At 48.7% G+C, this 19,543-nt stretch overlaps 1 protein-coding gene across 2 annotated transcripts in view; it reads left to right on the plus strand.

Moving 5' to 3' along the window:
- The first annotated feature begins 8,745 nt into the window (after nucleotides 1-8,745).
- Nucleotides 8,746-19,543, plus strand: part of ETS1 (ETS proto-oncogene 1, transcription factor) — a 78,937-nt gene continuing 68,139 nt past the window's right edge. For both annotated transcript variants that reach the window (XM_075442406.1, XM_075442407.1), the window contains exons 1-3: nucleotides 8,746-8,831; nucleotides 15,570-15,652; nucleotides 17,803-17,947. In XM_075442406.1, the coding sequence (XP_075298521.1) occupies nucleotides 15,581-15,652; nucleotides 17,803-17,947 (217 nt within the window). In that variant the 5' untranslated portion in view covers nucleotides 8,746-8,831; nucleotides 15,570-15,580. The remainder of the gene's footprint in view (nucleotides 8,832-15,569; nucleotides 15,653-17,802; nucleotides 17,948-19,543) is intronic.

Consider the following 19,543-nt stretch of genomic DNA (forward strand, 5'->3'; position numbering starts at 1 on the left):
CCGTCCACCCACTTTTTGTCTGGACTCAAGATGTTTCAAAGTTCTCCCCTTTCTATTTCTATCCTTATTGTCATCCTGCTTTGAGAGGAAGGTCTATTATTCCCCCCCTTCTCTTCTCTCTACAAAAATGGGACATTGTTTCTTCTTTCTTTGATTTAAAAGCCAAAAACAGTTATAGGAAACTGTTCAGCAGATGTTTTACAGTATGAACCTAGAAAAAAAATAAAAAAAAAAATAAAAGCTCTCCGATTTTGCTTGAGGATCTATATTTAGCCTAATGCTTCCTCCGATTCAGGGTTTGTGTTGGCATAGACGAGGCGTAGGTTTAAGCACTTTGATTGTAGTATTTATTTTATTTCTCCCATTTGCTGCATCCATTAAAATCTGGAGCTGACTGCACAAGCTAATGAAGCTCATTCAGGGAGGAGGTAAATTCAGCTTGCTCTGTGTTTCAGCAAGGTCCCTTTCAGCCCACAGATGCTCAGGGCGGGATGGAAAAAAAATAATTTCTCATCCTATTTCCATTAGGAAAAGCGTGGCTGCGTCCGTGCTCACGGCAGTGCCCTGTGCTTGTGCCCAGGGTGGCCAAAATAAAATGCAGCTCCCAGCTGAGATTTATAAAGTCTCAGGGGGAGATTTATAGGCACTGAATGAACCGACGCTGCGAGCCTCGGTTCCTTGCAATGAGCTGAAAATGGCATTTGCTGATTTTTGGAAACAGCTTCAATCAGGACAGCCAAAACTCATCCCATAAACCTTCCCCAGGCCAGATTCCTGCTGACTTCAAAAACCCAAGGACTTTGTACCAGCTGAGCGAGGCCTTCCGGATAAGGACGAGGGTTAACGTCGCCAGCCATGTGTGTTCCTCACTCAACCCTAAGCAATGGGAGAAACCTCATCTTTGCACCGTGAGGGTGTACTGCAGGTGGGAAATAAAAAAAGCCACCTGCTGCCTGCAGGTCTGGGAACGATGGCTTCTCACCATTGCTGAAAACCCACGAGTCTGCAGCTTAGGAAGGTTGGAGATATCAGGACTTCGTGCTGGGTCTCCTAAGGAGCGTTGGCAGCAGGGCAAGACTGTGCAGAGACCCTACAGATAGTAAAAGATGGAGAATCAGCAGCAGAAGCAGCCAGGTGTTATTCAAGGGCACAGAAGATTCATGTTAATGAAGATACAGCTTGTTTGCTGCAGCTGATCCAGCAACCAGCCCAGAGATCCTTTGCAAACCTCCTTACCCTAATGGAAAGCCAAATCTAGGACCAAAAGTAAAGCCTGTGCTTGCCTACTCTTCGAAGTTTTCAACCAGAAGAAGCCATGCTGTGGCCTTATTTCTGGGACCCAGAGCATCTCCACTAGAGATGGGAGGTGCTCATGGGACCCAGGTATGAGGGCGGGGAGGAATAAATCAGCGCCAGGACATGGGCTGGTCTTAAATGTGATACTGGGCATCACTGGCAGTGATGCAGGCTGTGGTTTCGAAGTTGAAATCAAAGCTGTGTTTCCAGACATTAATGGCTTGTTTGTTGTCTAAGATGGTGGAAAACCAGATAAAAGCCGTAGCCCGAATGACCTGTTTGATTTCCAATAGGGCATTGTTCGTGCAGCTTCTAAATAGCCTGCATGAGAAAGACAGAGCAATTAAAAAGGCAAACTCACCCAAATTCATGGGCTGAGCTCTGGGATGCTGGAAGGATAAAGGTCTAATTCATAGAAACATCTTTGGCTCCTTTCTTTAGGATTTCTGTGTTTTATGTATGCAGACTACCAGGAATGTCATTTTTTCCAGACTGCTTTTTGCATAAATTCGGATTGTTTGCTGTTCATCAGCTGACCCCGCCATGACCCCCCCCTCCGCTCCGTCCCCCCCCAAGCTCTGCTTAAAACCCGAGGGCTCGCGCTGGCTCCCGCAGACTTCTGCGAGTGCTGGGAAGGGGGAAGGCAGGCTGGGCCATCTTTTTTGGAGAGCTGCAGAGCTGCAACAAGGATGGGCAGGTCGAAGCAGCACCTAGAGCAGGTTGTAGGAGGTCGGTGAGGGTCCCCCCTCTCCTGGGTATGAGCGCCTGCCTCACCCGACCTCGGAGGATGGATGCTGGGATGTGGTCGTGCCCTCGGGGTCGTGTAGTGCCGCACGGGAGATGCGAAGCGTTCCTTAACGCAGCCTGGGTCCGGGTGGAAACCTGCTCGGGCCGGGAGCGCTGATAAATGAGATGCTGCTGCTTCCCCTCCCACCCACACACTTCCACTTTCACTTCACATGTGGGACCCAGCCCTGCGATCCCCAGCCTGGCCATAAATAACCCCTCCATCACCAGGCAGCCCTGGTGACAGCGTGTATTAAGCCTGCCAGTACGAGCATTATTTTTCCTCTTTGTTCCTCCTGGAGCTCTTGGCGTCCTTCACGGAGGGGAACATCACACCTCTCGGGGGATGTCACCTGTGTCCTGTTATCCCGCCTGAGCTCCCTTGATAACCGATGGAGGATACAAAAGAGAATCTGTCCAAACGTGCTCGGCGGAGCTCAGGAATTAAATATGAAAAGACACAGCTGTTCTCAAAGCCTAATCTTTGTCACAGACAAACTTTCCTTGACCTGGAACCGTGTGGAAAATAAACAGAGAGGTAAAGGACATGTTAATAACTCATTTCCACAAAACCAAGCCTCACATTTCTGCTACCGTATTTTTTCTTGCCTCCCGCTCGCTCTCATAACAAAAAGTATTTTGTAAGAGACACACGTCTTTGCGTTGGTTTAGACAGGCAATTAGAACACCATGCTGAAATGTCTCCAGCCTACGTTCAGGCACATCACATCACTCCTCTGCTCTACAGTTCCTCACACAGAAATACAGGGTAATAATATTTCCTTTGCTGAGCGCATAACTCATGTTTCTGGCTGGACAGTGGTACTCAGGAGGGCACAGATTTCAGCTCAGACCTCCTGAGATTATTGCAAAAACCATCGACCCCTCGTTGTCCTCTGTTGTGTGTCAGCTGATGGAGAACAAAAAGGTCTGTTTGATACTTGAAAAAGGCTTCAAGAGAGTTTCCCAGGTTTATCAGCTAGCCTTATAACCCAAACGCAATGAAATCTCCGAATTCTTACGTCATTCGAGTCCTTTCTCCTTCTCACCCCCAGCACAGTGGCAGTTCTGACATTGCAAAGATGTGAGCCATGAAAGGAGAAGCCCAGCGACTTCAAAGGACGTGCTGTGTTGGGTCTGAGTCAAGTGATGAGTCACGAAACGGTGGTGGTGGAAAGCTAACCGCTCCTTTCTCCAGGCCTGGGATCACGCATGGGGACCACGAGCTGATTTACGGATGCAGCTGAGACGTTGCGCTCGGCACTGCGGCTGAGGTGTCCTCTCTCGGGGGGACGACAGACATTCCGAAGTCTGCAGGATCACCTTGAGTGGAGCCAAACAGAATACTTGGGCTCTCCCTTCGCAGCCCAGTCTCCTCTGACAATCCTTAGGGGCTGAGCAGGAGCTTTTTCACCGTTCAACCCTTCCCCAGCTATTTTGGAGGCCCTGCTTGCTGGGACGGAGGACTTCCAAGCCCAGGACACCAAAGCCACCGCACCCTGCTCTCCAAGCAAGGCCACCTACACTACAGAAACCAGGATCTAAAGAGAGAAGGTAGCACGAGGGGACACAGCTTTCAGATTTCGGCTGACGTCCTCAGACAACAGCAACAGCAGTAATGATAATTACAGCTTCCCATTCGTTATCATCATAGTTTAACCGTAATAAGCTGCTTATTATTGTCAGAATGGGTTTTATATGACATTTTCACTGTGGTGCAAATCTTATTTTTTTAGAAGAAGATGCAAAGGGAAGGAGTTAAATGATCTCAGTTTGTTTTCTGTATTTTTATACTGGCTTGACAAGCAATTGACTTTTTAAAAATGTCAACATTTTTATCAACATCTTGAATTTCACTACAGCGAGATGCAGGGGAATATTTTAGCAGATAAAAGAAAATAAAAATATCTCTCTTTTTTTACCCCCATGCTAATAGTAAGTTAAGTAATAAAGAGCAAGTGATTAACTGGCTGCTGAATTAATTTTGAAATCTGGCCAGATGTGTTCGAGCGGGAATTGTTAGTTGATAGCATTTTTGTAAATCCGATCTTTATTTATACGCTTGCCTGGGAAAAGAGCACTTCTGAAATCTGGCTTTATAGTGCTAGATTAAATGATTTTGGATGAGAATTTTAATTTACAGATTTGAAGACGACGTGTGTGATGAAATCCTATCTGTTTTTTTTTTTCTGAGCGTATCAGATTGCCTAATAAACCATCCCCCTCCGAACCAACAGGCCTGATTTTTCTTGAAATGAGAGAACTGGTAAACGATGACTGATTTTCCAGTTAACATTTTTATAAATGATAATGGATCTACCTTTTTCTTACAGCTTTCAGGAGTTCCCGTGCATCCTTCTTCTGTGCTGTGAACGGTGTGAGTGGGGCAGGCACCTGCAGAAAGGAGATTACAGTGAGAATATTTACGTTGGCTTTCAGAAAAGTGATTATTCTTTGTGCTTACAAGGCGAAATTCACAAATTTGCATCTTGGCAATGTTATGGCTAGAACTTCCCTAGAGATGTTGCTTAACATCAGAGTTAGAGCTGAGTGGAAATTTCACACTTCCTCTTCCAGAATGAAAATACGGATGGGACTTGGTGTTATTTTGGGTTTTATCATATATATACACATATATGTATTTATAGTCATGTGTATAGACTAAAAATGAAAACTCAAAGCTGAAGGAAGGAATTTTTCTGCACATTGTATCACACCCAAGCCAGTCTGACGACGCCAACATCATGTAAAGCCCATTTCTGCACGCTTCTCATACCCCTTCCAGAAGTGAGACGAACCACCAATGAGCAAGTTTGTAGCAATTAACTCAATCCATATGAAGGAGATTTGACTGTAGCAGTTTCTAACCTAACACAGCCTCACATAAGTCACTTGTGGGCCACTTTAAGCACTCAAGATGCCCCCATACACTCTGAACTTCTTTTTTTTTAGTGTATCCATCCCATGGTATGGGAGATGATGGATGCGAGCTCCTACCTGATGCCAGGATGGAAAAACCCTGTTCTCCTGCTTTTGAGGACAGATATTTCCCCTCGACTTGGACAGGGCACGCAGCATCCTTTGGCTCCATCCAAGGAGGCAATTAATTGGGTGTTTGTCCCTGGCGTGCTGGCCAGGAGGGATGAGCTCTGGTGGTGCCTCTGGTTTGCTTTCGAGGCCAGCCAGCGTCGGAAAGCCTCAGCACCTGGGGACCAGATGTGCACAGCTCTTCATGGACCACTGCTGGAGCATCTGGGGCACAGGCTGTGTGTCATTGCCTTGATTTGGAGGAGAGGCAGGAGGGAATGCTGCTGCAGCCTGGGCAAACCTGCCACAATATTTACAAGCACAGGGAGCTCCATGATCTGGCTGTATGACCTTCTCCTGGGGCAAACAGTGGCTGTGAAGATGACCTTCCAAAATCCCCTTTCTTTACTCCCTTGTATTGGGGTCAGCAGGTAACACTGACTGAAAGCAGACTCTGACACTCAGGGTCGTTTTATCCATTCCTGCTCTGTTTTTCCAATGTAATACGGAAATAATGGTACTTACAGATCCATAAATGAGTGTGGAAGTTTATTACACACAGCTTCTCATCCTTAGTGGCTTATGATCCTCAAGGAGGACCACAAGCCTGCAGGATCTCTCCATGGAAAGTAATCTGGGCCTGCAAGGGTAGAAATGTGGTAGGTGACAGTCGGTGAAACTCAGAGCACTCTGGCTGCGATAAATTTTGCCCAGGCGATGATCCGTGTTCCCTCCCCAGCTCCAGGATACAAATTGTCACCCTCTCCAGCCGTAGCCACCTTCAGTATGATGTCACTGTCATTTTCATCCATTCTTCTAGCTGCAAGATGGTCATCAGGATTTCCTTGGTGATCGGGAAAGGGGCTGTTTCTACTGACACCTATGTCCAGTGTCTTCCAGAAGGAGCCTGAGTGCCCCTAAATTTCAGCAGCCTACCAGTGCACGAGCCATGAAACATCCACGAGACATCTCAGATTCGGTAAGAACATGAATAACTACTTCAGTTAAACATTAAGGAATCATTTTATTTTTTTATGAGTACGAAGAAAATCCAAACCATCTGGAATGGAAAGTACTTGTCGATGCACAATGGCTTTATGATAAATCCCATGAACTGCTCGAAATTCTAACCCAACATTTTGTTGCGAGCTGGAGCGGCTGCCTTAGGTGACTGATGTGACAGCAGCGACCCCGAAACCAGGCGACCACGTGCAAGCCGAGCGAGGTGATCTGCAGGCAGCAGCCATCGTGCTGCCTTGTAAGAAATGGCCAAAACCAGAAGCCTCTCCGTTCTGCAGGCACGCAGTCGATTGGACAGCCAGAACACAGAGGCTATTAATATATAGATTACTGTATCGGAAGAACCGTCTGCTGCAGAGCAAAGCATCCAGCTCAGGGAAAAGACATCTTGCTTGCAGCTGCCAGCGGGGTTATCCTGCAGCCTTGGGATGAGTTGCCCAGATAAAAATTGATTGCTGGATGCATTCCACTCCTTTGGCGCTCAGACGTGACTGAGCCTTTGTACCAAAGCCCAGGAGGCTGGAAACCTTCCTGAGAAGATGGGAACCCTGTAAATCATTTCCTGAGCTAAAATAGCTACAAGAGCGACCCGTGCCTTACGACTGCAAGTTCAACAGGTAACGTATATTCGGGCCACCTGTAGCTGTGTGTTTCTAAGTTAAGGCAGTGGCTAAAGTGGAGATTCATCCTTAAGAGCTTGAGAAAATCCTCGCAGGACCTGTTAAGAGTTATATGTGCAGAAATACTGGGTTTTATTTGTTATTTTCCACTATGTGCATTTGAGCAATCTCCTGGACTGAGGGGTGAAGAACAGAAGAGATGTTTACGCCTGTGAACACTAGTTTTGCACATTTAATTTCTTTGGGAAGCATTTGGCAGCAGTAGAAGTCACAGAAGCCCTGTGCTGGCAGAAATTATCTGTGTGATGGCAAATACAGCTTTGCTCTGCACTTTGCAATGTCCACTTTGCCGAGAGCATCCGAAATACCTGTTTTTGGACTGGGAGAGGAGGTCCCCAGGAGTTATTTCTCTCCCCAGACTGATCAGTGCTTCAGTCTGGATTTCCAGTGACAGTATTTAGATGTATAATGCTGCATTTTTTTATTGTGAGGATGCTGCAAACTTCCCTGGATACCAGCCACTTCTGCAAATATTCGGGCAAGCAGAACAGCTGAGCCCCGTGGCCCCATCCTATTTTTTGCCGTTACGTTACAATTCGCTATTAGGATTTCTGGGGAAAATCACAGCGGCTGTTCCCAGCTTCCCATTTTGCCCATAAACAAAACGTCCCAGCACAGCACATATGCAGCCCTCGGTGTTTGGGCTTTGCCCGGCTCCTGGGGCTGCTGGCAGGGGCTCAGCCGGAGCTGTTGCTCATGAAGGCAGCGTGATGGGGATCTGTGCTGGAGCTGGAGAGGATTTTCAGCCTGGAGCCCTCTCCTGGAGGAAAAGGCAGCTTTGCCGCCTGGAGAGGGAGAGCAGGAGAGGCAGGATGGACACCTCCTCCTGCATCCAGGACCTGGGGTTTTGGAGGTCTCTGGCTGGGCTGTGAGTGCTGAGCAGGCTGGGCATGGGGAGGCAGAGGTGTCAGGAGAGGGCAGCCCCAGGTTCTGCTCTCCCAGAGCAGAGCGAGTAAGTTACACTGAGGTTTTTGGGGGGATCCTGCTGCAACCTGTGTTTCTGCTCTCTCCCTTTTCCTGACCAGCTGGGAAAGTGCTCGCTTGCTCTTCTCATCCCCGCAGCCTTCTCCCCTCTGGAGAGGCCCCGGCCTCCTTCAGCATCTGCATTAAAAGCAGTCTTTGGGGTGCTGCAGGGTGGGACCCTCCACCTGTATCAGAGGAGGGAGCTGAACCAGCGGCTCCCAGTGCTGCCCAAGCGTCTCCCTTCTCTGGTGCCACAAGTAAGCGCAGATCATTTCAGCCCTTATGCTTTTAAAAGCAAGCAGCAGCTACCATGGGGTTTTTTCAGCATGCCTGGTACCAGAGGCATGTGATGAAGGGTTTTAGGGTATGTTGCCAGGCTGGATCTTGCCCGGGGTTGGGGGTAAGGCAGGCACCAGAAAGCGCAGTGCTCTGGAGCGGGCGATGCCCTGTGATATTCACAGGAGCAGGAAAGCTGGAGGTGCCCAGGGGACCCTTTAGGAGGAAACAGCAGTTTCTACCATTAGGCACCTCCAGGCAGAGTCAGCAGCTGAGCTCAGGTTCGGGGATCAGGGCTGGAAAAACCTCACCCTGGCTGTGCTCTGCGTGCCTGTTTCTTACTCACCATGCAAGAATAAGCTCCACTTCACGGGGACTTTGGGGGACCCGAGTAACACTTGCAAAGCACGCTGAAGCCCTCGGATCTCTTGACAGGACGCAGGAACCGTGTGGACCCAAAGGCCACCACCGAAGCCCGGCACCCCGCACCAACGTTATTTTTTCTTTCCCATCGGCGTGACATCTGCCAGAGGTGGCTTTTTCCTGGCTGGCGGTGGCCGCCGGAGCGTGAGCGGCGTGGGACTCGCCTTTCCCACCGCCCTGGATGCGGGGCTGACCACTCCCCCTCCCTTTGAATAGGCGGCCCTGCTGCAAACACTATGGTATTTCCATCCTCTCCAGCTCCAGCGCAGAGGATAGCACCAGGTAGTTGGAAAGAGATCGGAGACAAGTGTGGGAAGCCGTGGAGGACATAAGCTTTTGCCCTGGTCTTTCAGCTAAGTAGTAAGTGGTGGTGGGGAGAGAGTCGCTTTAAACTCTTTTGCGGGTTGTAGGTACCTGTGTTCATTTTCAGGACACCGAAGATTTGTTTTGCTGGTGATTTACTTTAACTCTCTCCATTTCCAATTTCACCCAGTAACTGATTCATGTGTTTGCTAACAGTACTGCAGGATCTTATGTGAATGTCTGAGCTGATTCTTCCCTTTAAAAATCCCTTTTTTAAAAATATAGAGTATATAGATTTGATGTGTATGTTTAGGAGATCATTATTATTTTCCTCGTCTAGGTAGAAGGCTGCGCCTTGGCATTATTACAGTGGATTAAATCTGCAGTTCCTTTTACGTGTTGAGTTGCATTTTGGTTCGGGTAGGGGTTGGTTTGTTTTTGTTGTGAGGCAGGGGGAGAAGCGAAGTGCCTGGGGTCAGATGCTCGCTTGGTTCCCTCCAGCCCTGTGCACAGACAGACAGACAAGGAGCGGACCCCCTCAGACTGGGGCTGATTCCTGTCTTTGGAGGGATGCTTTTCAGGGGTTTGCTGCTGCACCTCTGCGTATTTTCAATAGCAATGGCTTCCCCCAAAGGGCAGAAAGTGCCACAGGTGTCAGAGTTTGCCTTTGGGAGGAATTGGAGCCCTGAGTGTGACAGTCGCAGGGATGCGCCGCCGTGCTGCTGCCGTTCCTTGGGAAGGGCACAATCCTGCATCCCTCACCCCCAGCCAAAAAGAGCCAGTGGGCATTGTGAGTCCCTGAGGAGCACAGCCAAGGCCTTCCCCCTTCCCATTAGCCTCTAAATCATTGCTTTGCATGTGGCCATTCATTTGGTATTACAGTTACCATCAACTTCCCATCCTGTGCTGTCAACTGACACCTTTGGGGGCTGTGGGCTGGGTCCAGAGCGGTTTCCTGCTTACAGGCTATTCTTGCTGTCTTTAATTTGGCTGTTTTTTTAAGCTCACCCCTGCCTGTCATGCAAATAATTTTCTAGCAAGCCAGATATTTTGGGCTACCCGGACATTTTCGCCTTGGGCAGCAGGGAACGGCAGCACTCACCCAGCGGCTGGGATTTTTGTGGAAGCTCGCCGTGCATTTTGTGCACCCGGCGCTGGGACACGGGGGTGTGTGTGTCCTGTCCTCAGCTTCACCGCTGAGCTTTTGGGTACCACGTGCACCTCCAGATCAGAAAATAGCCCAGTGCTATTTTCCTCCAACCTTTAGCAAGTTGAGGCACAGAGAAACGAAAGGTAACCTAGCTTTCTAAAGGGGTTTGGGTACCTAACGAAGAGAAGTGCTTAGTGGGATTTTCAAAGAAGCAGCGGATCTGGGCAGGCTGGTCCCAAGCATCCTGCTGCGGCTCATACAGGGAGTCTGGAGCAAAACACTGACTTACAGCTGGGCCCTTAATCCCTGACCAAGTCCCTGTTGCCACGGGGCAGATTGGGCTCTCCGAGATGGGGAATGCGTGCACCTCGTGGGGCCAGATCCTTCCCTGGTGCAGGGAATCCCTTGCTGAGCTGCGGGAAGCTTGTCTCTTTTTTCTTCCTTCGCTTTGCACCAGCTGAGGATCTGGCCTGTGATGTTGTCACACTGTAAGTCTATTCTTTCACGGAAGGAAATTCGTGAGTGAAATAACAGATGACTTAATTAACCCCCCCACCCATTCACATCTTCCTGCAATTGCGAGTAGCTGCTAGGATCCAAGAGAGAGCAGCACGTTTTAATAGCAACAGCCTCTCTGCTTCAGCATCCCACCGAAACCCCTCTCCTTGCCGTGACCTGCGCTGTCAGCTCGCTGTAGATTTGGGGGTGCCATTGACGGTGGCATTGTTTTAGCTTTATTACAAAATAGCAGCTGAGTAACTGATAAAAGAACCAGGTAAAGGAGAAGTCTAAAGCAGAAAGCAGTTTACTCCCAAGCACAGAGAACAAGGGCTCGTGGGCTCATGTGTATGTGAGACTGGTCCAAACCTTAACTGTCCCGGCACTATCTTGCAACCGCTGTCATCCGTCCCAGCGGGAGTTTGTCCAGCCGGATGGGAAGGCTCCTAAGGTACCATCCTATCTCCTTCAGATCTGACAGCTGCTGAGAAAAGAAAGAGCACAGTGTTAAACCAGAAAGTGATGTGCTGACAGGCAGACTCCTTGTTAGCTGCGTCGTTCCCTGAAACGGCGCGGACAAGCTTCTCACGGCAAGGCTAATCCGGCTGCAATCACCGCCGGGTAGTTAAGATAGTGGCTCAGGGGCTCAGATACTCGGCCTCTCACCCTCACTTTCTCCATATGACCTTAGCCAAGTCGTTTAACCTCTTGGAGTATTTACTGAGGGTGCAGAAGGGCAATTGCTGTATCACTTTATTTACCATAGGATCATTGTTTACTGCCCTGCCCAGCTTCCCTTCAGTAAATCAGGTATTATCTTTGAGAACGATGCAAAGTTTGAAAATCATAACAAGTGTGGGATCCCCTGATATGAAATGGAGACAGGAGGTGGCCAATCTGTTAAGAAGCGTGGTTTGTAAATAGGCAGAAAGAGAAGCATGCTCATTTCTATTGCTCTTAGCCCTGCATTCTGGACTTTTATTTTAAGCTGGTGCCAGGGCTCGATGAATTGAATGAGGTTTTTAACATACCAACAGATCAACAAACACTCTTTCCCCTGAGAATTGAATTGGCAGGCAGCCTGGAAAGTGCCAGGATTTCAAGGGTTAAAGCCTTGCGGAAGAATGTCATTTCCATGAGCTATTTTCCCCACCCCCTCAAAGATGATAAATTATTACTTGATGCAAAAATAAAATGGCTATCACTAAGCAGCTTTGGGTCAGCAAGCTGCCAGCACAGCAGCCCATGGAGGATGGTCGTGTTGAAGGTGCTGCTTCTCATTTTTAAAGTCTTCATTCACGTTCCTGAAGTTAGAAATATTTTGAGGGGGTTGCTGGTGCTGCCCCATCCTCCTGGCTCCTCACTGAACCCCACGGAGAGGGAATATTGTTGGTTTATTGGGATGGAGAAAAGCACCCACGTACTGTTTTGCAGCTGTCCCTGTTGTGCCACCCTGCAGTGACACATTACTGAGTTGCCAGCCTGGGGCTGAGGGATGTGGGATGGGCAGAAGCTGAGTGTGGTCCTACAACTGGGCAACTGGGGTGAAACCTGAGCTGCAGGATTTTGTGAGAGACAGGGGAGACCCGTGCACAGAGGACTAAACTGGGAGACAGAGGTGGGAGCTGCTGGTCTTGACTCTGCCATGGGAAAGTCACTGTGGTATCACTCCACTTCCCTTTCCCCGTCCTTAAAACAATATAGTACTTAGACATTACATGTGAGCATTGTAAAGAGTCTTCATACATCCAAAAGTCTGCTTTGTTTTAATACACGTATTCAATGCTTTCCTAGCTACTGCACAGGTGTGTGTGTTAATCACAAGGACAAACAGCTTTTCGCTTTTTAAACTAAGCTCGGTGATGAGTTTAAAAAGAAATCCCTCGTAAAAAGAGGAGGGATGGATGTTGAAACGAAATTAAAATTTTAATTTAGTTTAGCAATGACCCAAGAATCTAATAGCTTTGGCTGGTACTTGATCAAGTACCAAAATAAATGCTGTTTCTCCCACACATGTTTTCACAATAGGACAGGAATAATAAGAGCAAACAATAAGACTGAAGTCAAGCTGTTAAGTCATTAAGGATTTTACCAAATGGCTCTGATTCCCCTCTATTTATTAGCAGCTCTCAGCAAGCTGTGGATCTTGATTATCTCGGTGTAAATCTGCAGCGATTTCCTTAATATTGGCCAAGTTACCTGCCATGAAGAGAGCTATCATTGAATTTAGTTCAGCTGCAAGCTCCCGAGCGGTCATTAAAGCTGTCTAATGGCGTCCAAGGGGAGGAGAGGAACTATTTAGGCTCTTATTAGAGGAAGCTAAAGAGAAGAAAAATATCGCTCAAACATCAGGGAAACTTGCTGACAGTGAGAGATGTATTGGGCTGTGAAGTAGTTTCCTATGGGAAGTGGTGGAAGTTCTGTTAAAATTAGCCTGGACAAAGCCCACCAGAGCTCGCTTGCTGCTGTCATCTTGCCTCCTGTTGCTGGCCTTGCATATGTGTTGTTCCAGAGCACAATAACTTCGTGCACAGAATCTGCTTTTTTCCAGCAGGGCTTGTCTTCCCGGTCCCTTACACAGCCTAAAGCCTGTGTCTCTCTGTTGTTTAACCGTTGTCACCCACAAATCCTGCATCAGGTTTGGGACTGATCTAACCTGCATTTTAGTTGGACTTACCTTGACCAGACAGGGGTGCAAACGGTTGCTGGGGTTTACATTGTATTTCTGACCCCTGCTTGTGCTTTTTAACAGTACAGCTTGCAGGGGAAGAGAAACTGAAAAGCAAGCTGTCCTTGCTATAAACCTATTTGAGCTGCTGTCTAGAAACGAGAATTCCCTTTTTCCAGGGGATTGCTGGTGCTGCTTTGCAGCTCTGACAATCTTATTGATATTCTTTATTGCGTGAAGCCTTGTCCTGGGTGTCAGGATGGGTTTAGCGCTTCTCCTGTGACCAAAGCACGTGCTGCTTCGAGCATCAACTTGTGATACTTTGCTGGAAGGTTCAGCTGGCAACGGCATCCAGAGAAAGATGCAAACGACATTCAGTGAGGCATGAAAGCAGTTCTTGAGAACCGGTGTGACTTCAGTGTCTTGATCAAAGGGAAAAAAAACCTACCAAACCCCAACTGCCTATTGCACAAGCCGCAAAGCAGGAAAAAGAGCTGCTCACGGGGACTGCTTTTTTAACTGCTGTTTTAACGCTGCAACTCCTTACTCTCGGACACGTGTGTGTCACTGAAATAGGTGAATCAGCCTGGAGATCTCTCTGTCTCTGTTTTGCAGTGGCTGTCTTGCTTTGGTACAGTCTGGCAGCATTAGTCTTTAGAGCAAGAGGGAGATCAGTTCGTGTTCACGTGAGATGGTTTGCACTTGTTTAAGGCTGGGCTCAGGGGACAAGCGTGGGATGGCCCCTGACGGAGCGCCTTACCCTTCATTAGCTGAGTTGCAGAAATGGGCTCCACGCACCTTCTTTGTCTTACCCAGCTGCAGGCTCACCCAGCTGCAATGAGATGGAAGCAAACGTGTTCTAACGCCTAGCTAGAGCAGGCGGGTGTGCACAGATGCTGAGACTAGTTAAGGCTTCTCAGCCACAGTGAGTTGCCATACGTGTGTTTTCGGGTCGCTCTAAGCGCGAAGAGAAATAGGCTTGTTGTTCTTTCACCACATAGGCAGTTTTCAGTTTTGTGAATTAAAAAAGGAAATTTAAAATTAAAAAAAAAAAAAAAGATGCTGGTGTTAGAGCAAAAGTTAGTAATAACAAGCAGGAAACAATGATAATAATTTAATACGCATACATGTGCAGGTGTTTCACATTTGGCCATTAGTCACAGAGCGCGGTGGGAGACCCTATCTGGAGTCCCTGACTGCTGAAGTGGTGAGTGAGGCACAGCTGAAGCAGGCTCTGCCCTTTGCCTCGATGTTTGCAAACCGCTGGCCAGCCCCTGGCTGCAGCGAAGACCCCGGCCCCGTCAGAGGTGGAGGGGAGGCTGGGAGCAGGACCCGGTACCCCCAGGAGCGATTCGTGGGTGCAGCGCAGAAGCAGAGGCTGAAGGTAGCGTGGTTGTGCAGGCTCTGTCTAGAAGACGGCTCGCAGAAGAGTTTGCATCTGCAGCGGTTGCAGTTGGTAGCAGAGGAGGTCTGCAGAAGTCAGAAGGGAGGTGTTTCAGAGCAGCCAGAGCTGCCGTGTCCTCAGAGAGGTTAAAGCTGTGGCAGCTCTTCCATCTTGCAGCCTTGTGCCGTGTATCAGCCTGATGAAAATAGCCATTCCCCTTGGCTCCAAGTCATATCCTGCCCGAGCGAGCCCTTCTGAGCCCAGGCTACTCCCCCTTTACTCCTTCCTCTCAGCACCTTGAAGTCATAATCCCCAAAACACAGTAAGTGCATGGGCCCTGCGTTTTCCACTGTGCATTCAAAGGAGAGGGCTTGAAACATCTACATATTCAAAAACAGAGCCAGATCGCAGCTCCTTCACCTCAGCTATGCAAACGGGCTAATCGATGATTAATAATCGCATCTAATGGACAGCAGCGGTAGAAGAACCTGCTCAGAGGAGTCCACCCCATGCTAGGAATGACGTGTGGAACTGTGACAGGAACTAGCGCACTGCAAATTACTCGGGGATATGTCTCAGCAGTGCAAGGGAGAGCTTTAGCAAGGGGAACGTAAGCTACTGCGGGAAAACAGAAGATGTCTCTTGAAAACAGCAAAGGTCTTTGTGAGACAGATTGTTTTTGACAAAACTTTGACAGGAAAGGTGTTGATCTCAACAAGCTGGCTCTGTTTTTTTTTTTTTTTCTCAAAAGAAAAATAGTTTGCGACAATTTCCCGCTGATTCTACGGCAAAGGAAATATGATCTCATCTTCCCTCAGAGTAGCTCCATCAGCTTCCAGGTGATAATTCATTCACCATTGTCTGGCTCTCCTCAGTTTACACTAATGGATCCGTGTGTTTGCATTGTTGATACAACACATCTAATCACAATATCTGCTATTAATATGAATATTTTTCCTCCTACCTTTTCCAGCTTGAGCTCATTAAGTCTGGTCCTACCTTTACATGGCTGTGAGAAAGCACAGGTTTAGCTGACGCTATCAATTTTTACCCTTTCTTCAGCAGGGCTTCTAACATCCATCTCCATTTCTGCAGGCAGCTCTGAGATGATGAGTTACTACATGGACACAACCATCGGCAACACAGCCCCTTATCCTTTGGCTCGCCCTGGAGTGTTGGTAAGAAAGCAGTTTGGGTTATTTTTCTAACCCCAGCAGCGGGTTTTCCCTTTGGTTGCTGTGAGTTTGCCAGCCCCATTCACTGACATGGCTTGGTGTCGACTGCTAAATCATAAGGTTTCACGTAGTTCAGAGCAGCGTCCGAATGCTGAGTGTTTACCCAGAGCTTATCTGAACCTCTCGAGCTTGCAAACCTCAACTGGAAATAGGATCGCTGCATCGGATTTCCTGCGCTTGTGTTTGGAGGAGGATTGTTAGGGTAACCATTGTCCCGGTTCCTCCGCTCCCCGTGCTGACCTTCAGCTGCCGTGGATGAACGCAGGGGGATCAGCACAAAGCAGATCAGGCTTTGGAAAAGGTTTGGATGGTTTGGCTGGAGTTTTTGAACAGCTTTGGTGCTCCCTCTCCTGAGCCAGCTCCTTTCTGTCTGTGCAGCTGATGGGTGGTTATATATCATGTATGTTAGCGTGTGCTCCTGGGCACTCCCGTGCCGACTGCCAGCAGCTACGGGACAGATTTGACAGTGCTTTGACCCTTATTTGCAGAAATCCGACCCTTATTTAGAGAAATCACATTAATAGATGTTTGTCCGAAAAATACTGACCAGTGATGAAGATCCTAGACAAGGTCAGATGAAAGCTGTCACTCTGAGCTGAGACACCAGGCTGCACAGAAGACTTGCTAGAAAGCAAAATTTTCACCAAATTAGGAAGAAAAGACCACTCTGATGCACGGAATATTTCTAATTTTTCCTTTCAATGGTTCTGAGCATACATTTGGCTTTTAAATATTGATTGGATATGAAGCAAAACTATTTCCCCGCAGGGAAATAATAATAATAAAAAGTGAAAACATCCTGAATTTATTTGTATGTAAGTATATGTTGCTATTCTTATAGAGGTATACACATGTATGTACCATATATATATCATATAGTATATGTGTATCTACGTGTATGTATATATGGTAAATATGTATATAAGGTGTATTTATACACACACATATATAAATATTTATAAATATATATGTATAAAATAGGTATGTATAAAATAAAATGAAAACTGTATCCTGGAAGTATTTCCATATACATGCTTGCATGTATAATGCATATGTTTTCTATATAAAGTATAACTATGGCTTTATATACAATAAAACCAAGCATGTGTAATCTATAATGAAAGTTACAACCTAGGATTACATATGTGTGGGTATATATATGCCTATATCACGCATTATAACCTAGGATTACATATGTGTGGGTATATAGATGCCTATATCACACATTATAACCTAGGATTACATATGTGTGGGTATATAGATGCCTATATCACACATTGTAACCTAGGATTACATATGTGTGGGTATATAGATGCCTATATCACACATAAAATCAATACATGTGTATACATATATAATGTATTATGTCTAAGCATATAATAATACAGTATATTATGTACTATATGTGTAATAAAACATAAGTTCATATAAATATACACGTGTATATACTTCATGTGTGCATACCACATACGTGCATACAGGTGTATGTACACACGTACTTGTCCATAGACACATAAATATAAATAGCATAAATATAAACACAAACAATGCAACTATAAACAGAAACATCAATATAATCACAAAGAATATAAATATAAATAGGAATATGCACCTGGATAGGACAGCTCGCCCCAGATCCCGCCTCCATGGGGCCGTGCTCCCCCATAGTGCCAGGCCCACCACCCGGGGCAGGGCCATGGCCTCTCCACCTCCTCAAGAGCCCCCCACATATTCTGGGGGGGACTGTGGGGCCTCACCCTGCCAAAAAATAACGGGTCCGGCTGGCAGGGCTGAAAGGACCCCCCCCTCATGGAGGCCCTGAGGAGAGCCCCCTCCCCGCCGCCATCTTGCCCAGCATGGCCTCGCCGCCTTCGTGTTTTTCCCCTCACGTTTCTTTAAAAAAGGGCCTTTTCGGCCTCCTCACGATGCCCCTCAGCAAGGTGAGTTCGGAGGACGTTGCTTCTCCCAAGCAAACCCTGCCGCTTCGGGGGTTCGCGGCTGAATTTTGGGGGGGGGGGGGGGGGAAGACGCGCTCCCGCCTCGCACAAGGCGAGGTCCCGCTCCCCTGACGCTTTTCCCTCTCCCGCTCCCAGAAGCAAGGAGCTGCCGGCCCCTGCGAGGATCCCTGGGTCACCTGCGGCTTCCAGTCCTCCTGCTGCCAGCCCAGGACGTGCTGCCAGCTCTGGGACGAGCCCGCCACGCAAGAGGTGCCCACCGGCCTGGAGCACTGCGGCGCGGGTAGGACGCCATGTTGGGGTGGGGTCGCGAACCGGGACGGAGCCTTTCCCCCCCCGTCCCGTGCCGTGGGGCTTGGCAGCGTGCTGAGGTGAAAAGACGAGCCTCAAAGCCCTGCCACGCTCTTGTTTGTCGTCCACCGTGCCCCCCTTCCTCCTATATTTGCTTTCTGACTTAATTTATCGGGGTGTTTCGCTCTTCATGCAGCCATGATGGAGCCCTGGCCCAGGCTGCCCAGGGAGGCTGTGGAGTCTCCTTCTCTGGAGATATTCCAGACCCGCCTGGACGCGGTGCTGTGCAGCCTGCTGTGGGTGACCCTACTTGGGCAGGGGGTTGGGCTGGGTGACCCACAGAGGTCCCTTCCAACCCCTGCCATTCTGTGATTCTGTGATTCTGTGATCACCAGGTTGGTGCCTGCCTTGCTGGCCCTCAAGGGCCTCCCTCAGTGGAAACGGGGCCAGAAAGTGGCTAAAAACTTTAAAGCTGCTTTGTTTTAACTACGGGAGCGGTGCTGAAGGACAGGAGCTTCCTTCTTCCCCACCACGGGGAGGGTGGCCAGCTGGGAGAACCCCTCTCCTCTTTTGCGGGGGGTGATTTCGATGCCCTGCATGCACCCCCCTTGCATTTGGGGGCTGCAGCCCTGGTTATGGCTCCCTTGGGGTCTTGACAGCTGTGGGAGGTCTCCAGGAGGAGACCGTGGGCCAGCCGGACCCGCCAGTTCGCCAGCTGCATCCTCAGCGTTTCTCATGGTGTTTGCAGGAACCATGTCCTCGCTGGTGGCTTTGGAAAGTGGCCTCCGCGGAGGGTCATCAGGAGCTGGGGACTCCCAGATTTTAATTCTGCCGTGGTAGTAATTTAGCTCCTGTAGCTTGTCGTCTCGCTTCTTGGGAGGGTGGTGGTGTAGCCTTCAGGTAACCGCAACTGGAGATACGTGGTCACGCCGCGCTGTCAGGGCTGTGTGGTTGCAATGGACCAGGCTGCCCAGGGAGGCTGTGGAGTCTCCTTCTCTGGAGATATTCAAGACCCGCCTGGACGCGGTGCTGTGCAGCCTGCTCTGGGTGACCCTGCTTGGGCAGGGGGTTGGGCTGGGGGACCCACAGAGGTCCCTTCCAACCCTAACATTCTGTGATTCTGTGATTCTGTAATGTGCTGCACAGCTCAAGCGATTCACTGACTTGGACTAGACGATCATCTTCTCTAAAGCATTCGTAATTTGAAAGTCGTTACAAAATCGCCGGTGACTAATTCTTGCCCCGCACGTTGTTCAACCCGTGAACCGTCAAGCTGAGCTTGCAGTTTGGGCTGCTGCTTGTATAACCAACCGGCAGGGCAGATGTCGGGCGGGCAGTCGGTCCTCCTGCCTGCGGGACGGGCGAGGAGGCACCAGCAAGAGCCAGGCTGTGCCGTGGCAGAGGAGAGGGCTCAGGTACGTCGTGGCACGGGCCAGCCGCAGGAACTAAGCGAAAGAGCTCAAGTTGCACGAATGTGACCTTTGCGAAGGGCCAATATGAAGTTTATGTTTCACTTAAGTCCCACATAAGCCTATCATGAAGCACTTAAATCCCATGTAAGCTTTCGCATGGCATGTGCTGGTCTTCT

This window comes from Opisthocomus hoazin, chromosome 24, assembly GCF_030867145.1.
Source record: "Opisthocomus hoazin isolate bOpiHoa1 chromosome 24, bOpiHoa1.hap1, whole genome shotgun sequence".
NCBI classification, from domain to species: Eukaryota; Metazoa; Chordata; class Aves; order Opisthocomiformes; family Opisthocomidae; genus Opisthocomus; species Opisthocomus hoazin.